The following is a 12796-nucleotide window of genomic DNA, read 5'->3' as shown; positions in this document are numbered from 1 at the left end:
GAAAGGAGGTGAAGAAATTGGTACCAAAGCCAAAAGGAGTAGGTACTTGGGAAGTGTGTGCATTTCTGTGAGAGAAAGGGAGAGAGAGCTAGAACAGGTGTGTGTCTGTCAAGACTCGGGGAAAAAAAAAAAAAAAAAAAATCAATGTGAACCTGAACCTGAGGTGAAGGTTGTATCTATTAAAAACGCTCCGATTACTCTGTTGAACTTATTAACTTTTTCCCCCTGTCAGCACTATGGACGCACACGTGGATGCACACACACACACTCATACACACACACCCATCAACTCACCGCCAGTCTCTCCCCTGTGTCTGTCTTGGAAACAACATGTCAGTCAAAGTGCCTTTTTTTTTTTTACCTGTCGGCTCCTCTTCATAAACAAGTTCACTTTACGCTAAGGAGCTTTTCAGTTGGCTGCCACGGCGTGGGCCGGCACTTTGAGCTAAATTATGGATCAAAGTGTCAGCCTTTCATGGCTCTTATTCTCATTTTCATGAAGGACGCGTGTGACAACATGGCCGGCGCTGGACAGGGTTTAAATCGCCACCCCTTGACGGGGGGCCACGGACCCTGTTGGCAGTTCCCTTGACACCCTGGCACCCATTTGAGTCACACTGACAGGGAGTGATTCATCTGCCATGATGTTACCGCACATGGTGGGAAAGAGAGAGAGAGAGAGAGAGAGAGAGACGGGGCGACAGAGAGTGCGAAGCATGCACACAAACATACGCTACACATACATATACATTCTTCGCGAGGTGCTGACTCACTCGATGAATTTTAAACATTAAAGAGGAGCGAGGAACAAATGAAAAGACCCCCTCCCTGCCAACATTATGCTTAAACCTGTCTGCATAAACATCAAGGGAACAAATGGCCCGTGACCTTTTGAGCAAAACAACAGCAGCAAATAAAAAAAAAAAAAAAATCACATTATTATGGGTCTGACTGTGCCAGACAATTTTGCAATTTTGATGAGGAACAACGGGTCTGCCACTATTGTTTTGCCCGTTAGTCTCACAAACAACAAGCCTTATGTCTGATCCATGTTGTGATCCAACTCGTCGACAGAGAACTATTCCCCAGGGTTGTACGGCACGAGAGCTAAGTGATGTTCTCATTTAGTTGGCTCTGCTAGCGTCAACAGTCAATACAGAGGGACAACTATGGAGAAAAACAAAAAGGCTAGCATTGCATATCATAGACATTGGAAGCCTTGTAAAAGTCAATTTACTGTACAAAGCCCCTCCCTAACAATGAAAAACAAGTCGGCAATGTGGTGAGTGCGCCGTGATTGATAGTGCCACAGGAAAGGATAATCTGCAAATATAAATCAGCTTTTTCCTGGTGAGTTCTATCTAATGCGATCGCTGCCGAGGACGAAATGAAATTCCATTTTCAATGACACCAAATTGAAAGAAGCGGCAAGAAGGTGGCATCCTCGACACTGCCACTTACAATCAGCAGCGTGGAGAGCAATCAAGGTGGCATGCGGCTGAAATTTCTTGTCTGTTTCTTCCCTCGCTCCCCCTTCCTCTGTCTTTCAGAATCTTATCATGACAAATGTTGCGGATGAGTCGGAGCATCCTCAGCTCCTTCAATCATGACTATTTATTTTCATGTGAAGCCAACGGGGCTTGCTGACAAATTTATTGTGCGTTCAGAATACCATGAGAAATAAAGAGGTAGAGAAAGGAGAGGACAAAGTCAAAGAAAGAGACACGAAGGAGTAATTTTCATGGTTTTCTCTGGAAATATGAGAGGCAAAGAAAAGTGGTATGAGACTATTATGCAACATAATAAAGCAAAAGCTGTGCCAACCGCATATAGCAATGACCCCTCTCTCTCCCTCTCTCCTTCCCTCCCTCTCTCTCTCGTCTACCAATTCTGCCTGCGTATCAGGTAAGTCTAATCCTTAGATTAGTAATTGCCCTACAGTTAATGCATTCAAATCACCAAACCAAATTATACCAGAAAATGCTGCCCGCTGCAATTTCACGAGTATTACTCTGCACTCCCGCTCCTTCCATTTGCTTTCGGAACATAAACAACGACCCTGAGCAGCCGTAGATTGAATTAAGCCATGATAGATCCAAGACAATTTAGATAAAATTAGCCACAGCTGGTGGTACGCAGCACCACACCAAAGACAAGCACTAATAATAATGTGGCAATAACCCAGCTAGCTGATCTCTCTGCATACCAAGTCGCTTCTCACTCTCTCATCCAAAGAACTGCAGATGTTTGTACTTTATATATCTGACATCCCTAAATCCCTTCCCTCCATGCAAGTTGCTATGATACAATGCTATTTTTTTCCGAGTGAAAATTCACTACTCATTAACATGCCCCCGCGATTCTTACCACGTAGACTCCACCACATAGATCTTAATTGGATTCAGAAATGGAGATAATAAAGAAAAGTTTTGCACCTCTCTCTGTGGCACGATTTGCGCCGCGACAACAGGTGTTGTTCTGCAGGCGCTGCTCTCTTTAACCATAAGCTGACCTGTATCAGCAACCGTGGGGGGGCTGACCAAACACGATAAAGCCCCGGTGGAACCTCTTATCAAGTAATTACCTTATTGAGCTCAACGAGTGACTGACTGCCTCGACGGTCGCACAGATAAAATCATGCGAGCGCCAAAAGGGGGAGCATGGTGCCTGCAAATTACTGCCTCCTCCATACAGGTGCTCATGTACTTCCTCTATGCAAAGTCTGCCGAGAATTGAAATTCGGGGCCACCGTGGATTTGCATGTTTAAATTGGGTCAGTTGTGGTTTTTCAGAGGTGTTTGGGTGGCTACATTTGTAGGTTAAAACAAATGAGGCCAGAGGCAAAGCACTGCATTTCCATATTGGTTTCCTGATCTGCACAGAGCCTGAAGGGCAGTCACATCCTATGTTTTGGCCACAAACACCATCCAGGTGACCTCCATTTGCATGGCGATATTGTTTGCCCGGCGATACTGCGGCAGGGTGAAAATATGCCCTATGCAAATCAGTCGCTCCGCGGTTACATTAAGCTGGCGCTGGAAAGGTTGCAGTTACGAGAAGGCGCAGGAGGAACAGCTGGCCAGGGCATGGGAGGTGAGCACTGGAGCTGGGCTGAGGGCAGCGTTCAGTCATACTTGCTGCATCAACCCCGAGGCAAGATAACCTGGGATAAGTGTGTGGACTGGGGCTATGCCTGCCCTGAGGGGCTATGCTGTGAAAGCATGGAATACAAGCTGCTCTGGCTCACCACTGATTAAAAGTGATCCACCTGGGCACAACTGGCTCTTTGAAGTGTGATGATAAAACAAAAGCTGATGGCTTGTGCTAATTCGATGGCTCAGTGATTTCATTCCTTGCTACATTATGGTTGGACAGCATGATTTTTTGGCAACGGGGACGGGGTAGCACAGAAACGACTGCCAAAAGTAATAAAGTTAAGTGTCCTGCTGTTAAGTGCATGCACTGATTATCAGCCCGCGAATGCAAGGATTGAACGCAGGTGTAAGGGTGGGGTGGGGGGTGGGGTGGGGGGGCAGACCGCACATATTGTTGCAGCAGCACAAAGCAAAAGACAGGAATAAAAGTGTGGATAAGACTCCAATCAGTGGAGTTATAGGAGGGGATGAAATATCAGGTCTGTCACCCCTCCTGTTCTAGCTCTCGACAGCTGCTCGGTGACATGCTGGCTTCTCCCTCACAATTCACTCAGCTTAATGACTGTTTAAATGTCTGACGGGCTAAAAAGAAAGGGCTCGCCTCACCGATAAACTCCTGCGGTTGCTTGGTTACCTGCCCGAGCAAGCTGCCTGTGCAGTTATTGTAAGATTAGGTAAGCGCGGAGCAACGGGAGAGAAACGACGGAGCCCGATACCGCAGAGCTTACAGTCAATGGGCAGTACCATTCTCTCTCTCCCTCTCTCTCTCTCTCTCTCCCTCACTCTTTCCACCCAACCCCAACTCCCTTGTGAAACAGTAGGAACCATTCTCTATACCACTAACAGGGCTGTCTTTCTTGTGCCTGTCTCTAGCTCTCCCCACAGACTAACAGGGAGAGAGGGAATGGTCAAAGAGAAGGGGGGTTGTGGTTGAGTGTGTGCATGTGTGCGGTGAGAAGATGGACAGAGACCCGGAGAAAGATGCCAATCCTTGTAATAAATCTTAACTGTAATCCCCTTAAAGGGTTCAAACCTCATTTGCAGTCACGTGTGATAAAAACGAGATAAAAATTTAAGTGTGAAATCTTCTGAATATGGAGCAGCACTGCCTAATCCAGCAAGATCAATTTTATGCTAAAGGTTCTTAAATTGCCATGTAGGTATATGGCTCCCCTGAATGAATTACTTATACACACACACACACACACACACACACACACACACACACACACACACACACACACACACACACACACACACAGACACTGCTTTTAAATTTCAGCATGTTTCTACATTATAATGTGCAACTGAAAAAGCAGAGCTGATATAAATCATGCCCTTATTCATGTCTAACTGTAACACATAAATGTCCTTGAGTGCTTTATTATGTCTTTAGCCGTGGAGGCCCTTACCTGACAACAACATATTTTTAGACACAGCATCCCTAAAAGCAAAAGCATGACCGCTCCACTACTTAATCTAATATAGAGGTGACTGTTTAATAACGTAATTGGAGCACATGAACACACCCCTTCTCCTCAATTAGCTCTCTTATGCAGCCATTAAATTAGACCCTATTCACCTCAACTGAGTGTGTCAACAGTTGAGTATTTGATCATTGAGCCAGCAGGGATATAAAAAAAAAAAAAAAACAATATGAATTCGTTCTATCCATTGTATATTGAATAATGAACCTGCTTCACCAGACAACAATAAACACAGCTGATAATGCTTTTTATGCCACTGAGGACTTTCTTTAGAAGTCACTTATCATTCGAGAACAAAGTAGCCAAGAACCACAAGAAATACTATCTCAAAATGAAGCCACCGTGCATTATGGCGATGAGTTGTTGAATTGCTCAAGACAGATTGGGTTTTGCCCGAGGTCCTATATCCTAACAAATGGACAGTCCATAAAAGTCACCGCAGCATTTATGTAAAAAGTAAATAAATAATTATATAAGTGGAGCATAGTGACACACAATACATGCTGCTGCCGCAGCAGCAAATAGAGTGCCCTTTTAATTATGCAGGAGACATCTGAAAGCAACAGCACTCCTCACACTCCGGGAAGCAGCTCGCTGAATACACCATATTAGAAGCTGTTAGACACAGAGCAAGGGAAAGAGAAGGGAGAGAAGAAAAGGGAAGAGGGGGGGTATGAATTGAGAAGAGAAATAGCAGGAGGAAGGGCAGAGGGATATAGAGATATGCGAGAGTGGAGATTAAAAAAAGAAAGACACTGCAATGAAAAAGGAGACAAGGTAGAGTGCAGAATTGTAAGAGGTATGATGTGGAAGAGGCTGAAACAGGGAGGGAGGAAGACAGGGGAAGAAATGCAGAGGGGAAAAAATCAGGCGGCATTAGTGGAAAGAATGGATGCAAAGATAGATAGAGTGCCAAAAAAAAAAAAAACAGCATAGGGAAAAGGGTGACGATGGGCACAGAATAGGAAGACATGCACAAAGAGATGGGGAGGAAATATCTAAAGGAATAAAAAGAGCAAAACAAACAAAAAAAAAATACAAAAATAAATAACAGAGGACCCAGTTGTGTGCTGTGAGAGAACAGCACTCCAGAATGCTAAAGGAGTAGCTGCTTACACCAAGTAAGAGAAAGATCAATAATGCATTAGACTGCCATAGAAAACACATAAAACAATAGAGTAAGTGTGCTTTTCCCGGAAAACGCAAATCAGGAAGACTGACTTCATTATGTATTAACCTTGCATTACCCCATTTGGGCCAACAGCACAAAAAGGGGGCAAAAACAATGAAGATGGGAATTGATGGGTTCACGCTCTTCCCAAAATATCATTGTCATGCCACCTAAACATCTTTACAGTGCGAATGTAGCAAAGAGCTGCAGAGGAGGAAGGAGAGGGGAAAGAAACAAGTGGTTATGAGAGAGAGAAGAAAGGCTTCAAGATAACATGAAAGATAAGAGGAATTAAAATATGACGAGGAAAACAAGCGAGCAAAAGAGACAGAGACGGAGATAAATATGGGAGGTGGTGTACAAACGGTCAGTGCCGCTGCCAGGTCAGTGAATTGATGCAGACACTGAAGTGCAGAAGAATGTTTATATGACCTCCTGCCCAGATGTTCCTACTCAAGCCGAGTCAGACTCAGTAAAACACGACACTGCAGCTCGCATTCCTCACACAGCCAAGTCTGTGCTGCGTTATCAATGTCTACCTTTCTTCCCTGTCCTGTTTTTCCCCCCTTTTCACAGGAAGAAAAGGTAGCCTTGTCACAAAGAGAGGGCAGGGCAAGTCTTGACATAGCTGGAGGGGGTGTAGCTCCCATGCCACGCTCCCTTCTGGGATAAAATAACTGCAAACCAAACCCTTATGTGAGCCGTCCACGACACTCTGACACATATGTGCCAAGGTTAGTGGTTGTGGCACCCCTGTCGGAAAAGGCAGCCTCAACACATGCGATGATAAAAGTGAAAAAAGCTGGATGTGTTTAGACGAGTGGTAACAGTACCCCTTCATAAGTTAATCTAAACCCTTCTCTTTCCTTTCAATATCACATGTGAATGGCACTCCAAACCAAAACAGATCAATACCGCTAACTTGACACACATTAGCACCATAAAGGCAACAAGACTACTGAGACTAGCCCTGTCAGAAAGCATTATGGTAGAGAGAACACTAAGGAGGAGAAACAGAAGACATTTAAGAGTAGAGGAGGAGGGGAAAAAAAAGAGAACATGGAGATAATGTGTCTTCTTACCTGTTTGTTGTACTTGTTGATAGTTTGACTGCTGTATTCAGAGCAGTGGTCAGATCCAAGGGAAATGTTATCTCCGGTGCCAACAAAGGTATTGGCAGGGGGCAGGTCTTGAACTGCTTGGTGCTTTTTACCAGCTGTCGGTGACTGAGGGTGAAGCTGGACGGTGGGGAGTGGTGAACTGGACTTGTAGTGCCTGGCCAGATCTGGGCTCCCGGGCCCTCCATTGACCGAACGGTACCGGCCCATTCCGGGACTGTCCGACAGCTTCTCATTCACACCGTCGTACCGCTGGCCATTGGGTTTGGAGGCCTCCACAGTGACGATGCTGCTGTACAGTGGCTGTTTCGATTTCTGCTTCTTCTTGTCCTTCTTGGGCTTCTTAGACTTGTCGTGCTGCTGTGGCGTGAAGAAATCCTCGTGGTCCTTCTTGCCGGCCTCGTAGCCATTCTTATTTTTGGGGCGGCAGTAACGGGCCATGACAACGATGAGGATAATGAGGATGACTGTCATGATGCCCGACACTACCCCAATGACGATGCTTAGCCGCTGTTTACCCAGGTCATAGTTGGGGTCACCGGCAATGTTGGTGTTGAGAGATGTGCTCAAGCTCTTGGCCACCTGTGCCTCTACAACTGTGGAATTAGAAAGCGTCTCATTGACGTACACATGAACTAAAGTGGTGGTGCTCTGTGAAGGCTGCCCACTGTCATTCACCTGGACTACCAGTCTGTGGAGGCCATAGTGCTTCTGTTCTAGCTTTCCCACGAGCAAGATGACCCCGCTGCCCCCGTCAATCTCAAATAATTTAAAGGGGTTGCCGCCAATAATGCTGTAGTTCAGGTCTGCGTTGATACCGGTGTCAGTATCAGTGGCAATGACAGTTCTGACCACAGTTCTGATGTTACTAGATGGAGGGAGAAGGGTGTAGGAACTGTTTATTGGAAAGGTGACTGTGGGCGCATTGTCATTTTCATCCATGACAAAGAGGGACACTGTGGCAGTGGCTGATCTGGGGGGGTCACCCCCGTCCACAGCCTTGACACGGAATGTATATGTCGTTTTCTGCTCACGGTCAAAAGACAGAGTGGAGAAAATAGTTCCAGTATCATTCTCAATGGAGAAGATGTCTTCCTCCTCCTCAATGAAAAGACTCATCTCTGCATTTTGGCCTTTATCTGCATCAATGACTGTCACCATGCCAACTGGACTGTTTGGCTCCAGGTTTTCTTTGACATAAAAGGTGAACACATCCTGCATGAACTTTGGTTCATTGTCATTTTTATCAGCCACAAGGACAACAACTGTTGCTGAGCCCTGTAGTATGGGCATGCCCTTATCTTTGGCTATCACTTTGAATTCGTAGCGCTCTGTTTGCTCTCTGTCCAGAATGGTGTTTACTCTGATGTCTCCACTGTCTGCATCGATAGAGAAAATCCCATTTACTGATGAGTCCAGGGAATAGGCTATTTCGGAGTTCTTCCCACTATCTGCGTCAATGGCTACCACAGTTGTCACTCTCTCGCTAGGGGCATTGTTTTCTGGAAATGACACCTCTACTACGCTCTGGCTGAAGATAGGAGGGTTGTCATTGGTGTCACCCACTTTGACGATAAGAGAGTTATTACTTGCCAGACTGGGGCTTCCGGAGTCCACAGCCACTATGACCACATTGTATTCCTGTGTGGCCTCATAGTCCAGTGGTGCAGAAGTGTGGAGAAAATATTTCTTTTTATTCTGCTCCCCCTCCATCTCACTGGCTGGTTTGAGCTGAAACGGCACATCCCCTACAACTGTGCAGGTCACGATGCCATTTTCCCCCTGGTCCCGGTCTGACACTTGAACTAAGGCAATGGGTGTGTCTACCACCACGTCCTCAGCCACGTTGGCTATCCCGTCTTTTAAGAAAATGCGCCCAATTTTTCGGATCTCAATGGCGGGAACATTGTCGTTCTCATCCTTGATGTTCAACACCACAGTAGCCTTGTCCATCTTGGGCGGCTGACCTCGGTCACGGGCCATTACCGTGAACTTCAGCTGGCTCACTTCTTCACGGTCAATGCGGTGCAACACACTCAGCCACCCTGTGCTCTCATCTAACCTCAGCAACCTCCTCACTGACTCTGTGGCTGCCCCAAACACATACTCTATTTGACCATTAACCCCCACGTCTGCATCGGCTGCTTTGAGCTGCAGGATGGGGGCACCAGGAGAGCTGTTTTCTGGCAGGTCAGCCTCATACACACCCTTCTCAAACCGGGGGCTGTTGTCGTTCACATCAGTGATCATAACCCTCAGAATGGCCTGGGAGGACCGAGGGGGATCACCTCCATCCCTGACACGCAGCGTGAGCTCATAGGAGTCTCTTTGCTCTCTATCCAGGGCCCCTTTAATGATGAGTTGAGGCTGCTTCTCCCCGTCTGTAGTGTCAGCAACTTGCAGTTCAAAGACGCTGCTCCTGCTTGCCCCATCCTCAAATCTCCTCTTGCCTGAGTATGAATCCCCGTTGTCTCGACCCCCAGAAGAGCCCAGGCGCCTTGAGTTCTCCCCGTTGTCCTGAATAAGCTCATATCTCTCTATTCCGTTTCGGCCAAAATCTCTGTCTGTGGCTGTGGGTAACAGATAAAGGGTTCCAATAGGTCTGTTCTCCTCCACAGACAGTGTCAGGACAGGGGATGGGAAAGAGGGGGTGTTATCATTTATGTCTAATATGATGACTTTTCCCTCAAAGAGGTCAACCCAGCTCTGGGCTGGTCCAATCACTGACACTTCAAAATCTATAAAGCACTCATTTTCATCGAATATCATTTGGCACTGCTGTAATTTTTCACGGTCTATCCGCCTCTCATTGGTGGTGAGCTCGCCGGTTATATTGTCTATCTTGAAAAAATCAGAGCCGGACTCTAGCGTGAATGTCACCTCGCCGGACCCGGCAACGATGCCCAAGTCGGCAGCTACGTTCCCTATCCTGACATCGGCGGGTCCCTCCTCCGCCAAGCGGTACCGGAGCACTTGCTTGGCAGCGGGCTGATGCACAAGCTGCAGGATGAGCATACAATAGCATAAATAGTCCACTGCACCAGTAGTCCTCATTGTTCTTTCCCCCAAAAAATATTCACTTAGATTTGGAAAAAATTGCAGCAATGAATTTATTCACTTCTCGAATGTCCGAATATGGAAATCAGATATTGTTTTCACCTAGAGCAAGCCGTCTGTTTCGGGATGCGTGACACTTCATCCTCCGACTGCCTTCCTACATAGCTCCTACTGCAGTGAATGGCAGCAAGTGCACGGGCTTTCCTCTTTCCTCTGCTTTTCCTCAAGCACCGGGTTTTAGTTGCTCTTCCCTTATTTTAGTAAACCCGCAGTGATATCAGAGCACACTCTAAAGGCTCCGTGCGCTCCGGAGGTACCTGGTGCCATAAATACATTAGAATTTCATGCGCGTAAAAAGCAAATGTTCAGATAGTCCGAGCATAATGTCACCACAAAGTAAAACAAGTCCAAATCTCACCCTTTTGTGGTGCTCTTCCAATTTATGCTTACAATCCCTTAATCGGGTGAGGCTGCAATATTCCTCTGTCCGAAGATAATTTCCAGAGTCAGAGGATCATTTAAATACCGCGCAGTTTCCAAACTTGATCATACGTGAGGCTCGTCTGTGCGGAGCTTGTCAACTCTCCGATCTTGAAGATGCAGCCTAAAATATGAAGCAAATTATCTGTCCGGTCGCCTCTCCCACTCTCTCTCCTCCTCCAAGTCACTTGCAACAAGCACACAGTGCAGTGTAGTTCTCTTCTTTTTTTGCAGGCAAACTCCACGGTGCACAGACGGCTGAAATTTCAGGGTTACAAGAAAAAAAACCGAAAACGAACAACAAAAAAAATGTAAATCCTGACGCAGCTGTTAGGAAAGGCTGGTATATTTCCTCAGTGTGCTCAGCATATACAGCCTGTTCCCTCACCTGCAGACGCGCCGCATGTGTTGGCAGCCCCTATCTGCAGCACTGTGAGAGGGATTCACAAATGATATTGCAGTCTCTCTCACTCACTCTCTCTCTCCGGCTCTCTCTCCACCCCCCTCTGGTTTCTTCTCCCCCAGCAGCGCACGTAACCAGGGGTCGGACTTGGTCTTGATCGCGGGGTCTAGAGGGCAGCCGACAATATTTGATAAAAGGGACAGAGGGGAGAAAAGACTCGTTTTCACCTGTATTTCCTCCCGATATGTGTCTCAGTAGGCTGCTCGGTGAGAAAACAGTTCGGATGCTTCACGGTCTCCTAGTTGAGGTCCTGAGGGTAGACGATTTGGTGAGACATCCATAGTTTTTTTTTTTTTTTTTTTTTTTTAAATTTGCAATGGACATTTGAATACTGGCATAGAGTAATGTTTAGGCGATGCGGTGGCTAGTGGTTAGAACGCTGCAAAGAACTGCGTCTGTGATAAGAAATGAAGGCATCGCCAAATGCAGAGCGTAAACTTTTACGCACGCTTATATAGGTTATGTGTCTCTGGAATGGACGATATGAAACGCTTTAAATATCTCTGCCTGCAGCCACATAAGGCTGATCCGCCACAGGACAGGCGAGACGGGACGGGATGTGTGCGCAGTGCTGTGGTTTCCCTGTGGTTACTAATATGAATGCGTGTGGTCGCCGGTGGCTGTGCTTTGCTCTCCGGCGCAACGGGCTCGATCAGCGAATTTCGGCTTTGGACTCTTTATTCTCAGTCCACTCAGCATCCCAGCGGCTCCCACACCGTGGCGAAATTCGCTTTGCATGTACGGAGCAGAGAAAGGAAACGCTCCTGGCCGGGCAGACAAGCAGCTACAGAATATGTCTGAGCAAACCAGAGCGTTTGTCACCCGGCCACTGCGCAAACCCAACTCCCTCGGTGATAAGATTGGTCTGCGGTGTGTGTGTGTGTGTGTGTGTGTGTGTGTGTGTGTGTGTGTGTGTGTGTGTGTGTGTGTGTGTGTGTGTGTGTGTGTGTATGTGAGTATGTGTGAGTGTGCGTGTGTCCGACTGCGGCTGCCTTTACATTACTCCGATAATCTTATTTATGAATTTTAAGACTTATTATTAGTCACTCTCATGTTAATAAGTTATTAACACGTCAGCGATGTTGCCGATCATTCCGCCGAGCACCAAAATGCTTACTATGCTTTCAATATCCCATAGATTGACTGTGCCTTGGTACTGTAAATCAACATATATTCTGTGATTCCGCAGATGTGACTGCCTCGAAACAAAAGCGCATTTGCGCCACAGTGTTAAGTGAAAGAATTCAACTAAATGGGCTTTGTGCTTGCAACGCGTGTGCGTGAGGATTTCCTCCTGCAACTTGGAAGGGGGTGCTCTCTGTTTAACATGGGGACAGGCCAGCGCTGGTAATATCACAGCGGAATTATAGAGAGAGGGAGAGAGCCCGTGCGTGTGCGTGTGTGTGTGTGTGTGTGTGTGTGTGTGAGAGAGAGAGAGAGAGAGAGAGAGAGAGAGAGAGAGATGAAGGGAGGGAGGGAGAGAGGGCGAGAGATAGGATGCTGAGGAAGAGGCAGCCAGTTTCAGCAGCTGCATCTTCCTCAGGCGGCTCTGTGTGAATTCCAGCAGTGGCTTTATCCTTGCTTACTAGCGCCCTCTATCGTCCAATCAAAAGTAATCCCCTCCAGGGCTATGGTGGGAGTGGATAGAGGCTGAAAATGTTATTTAAAAAATAAATAAATAAATAAACACACAGATTGTGAGCTATTTGACATGTTATTTCCCTCTCTCCCAGTCTGATCAATATTTCCCAAAAAGAATGTTTTTAGTAAAATAATAATGCTGTATATCCTATACACACACACACACACACACACACACACACACACACACACACACATTCTAATATAACCTGGAGTGGGGCTGT

General features: G+C 46.6%; 1 protein-coding gene across 2 annotated transcripts in view; it reads right to left on the bottom strand.

Moving 5' to 3' along the window:
* pcdh7b (protocadherin 7b) overlaps positions 1 to 10846 on the bottom strand; it is a 130950-nt gene extending 120104 nt beyond the window's left edge. For both annotated transcript variants that reach the window (XM_030076069.1, XM_030076070.1), the window contains exon 1: positions 6896 to 10846. In XM_030076069.1, coding sequence (XP_029931929.1) covers positions 6896 to 9985 — 3090 coding nt within the window. In that variant the 5' untranslated portion in view covers positions 9986 to 10846. The remainder of the gene's footprint in view (positions 1 to 6895) is intronic.
* Positions 10847 to 12796: the final 1950 nt, after the last annotated feature.

This window comes from Myripristis murdjan, chromosome 18, assembly GCF_902150065.1.
Source record: "Myripristis murdjan chromosome 18, fMyrMur1.1, whole genome shotgun sequence".
NCBI classification, from domain to species: domain Eukaryota; kingdom Metazoa; phylum Chordata; class Actinopteri; order Holocentriformes; family Holocentridae; genus Myripristis; species Myripristis murdjan.
This window is presented reverse-complemented; position numbering and strand designations above follow the sequence as displayed.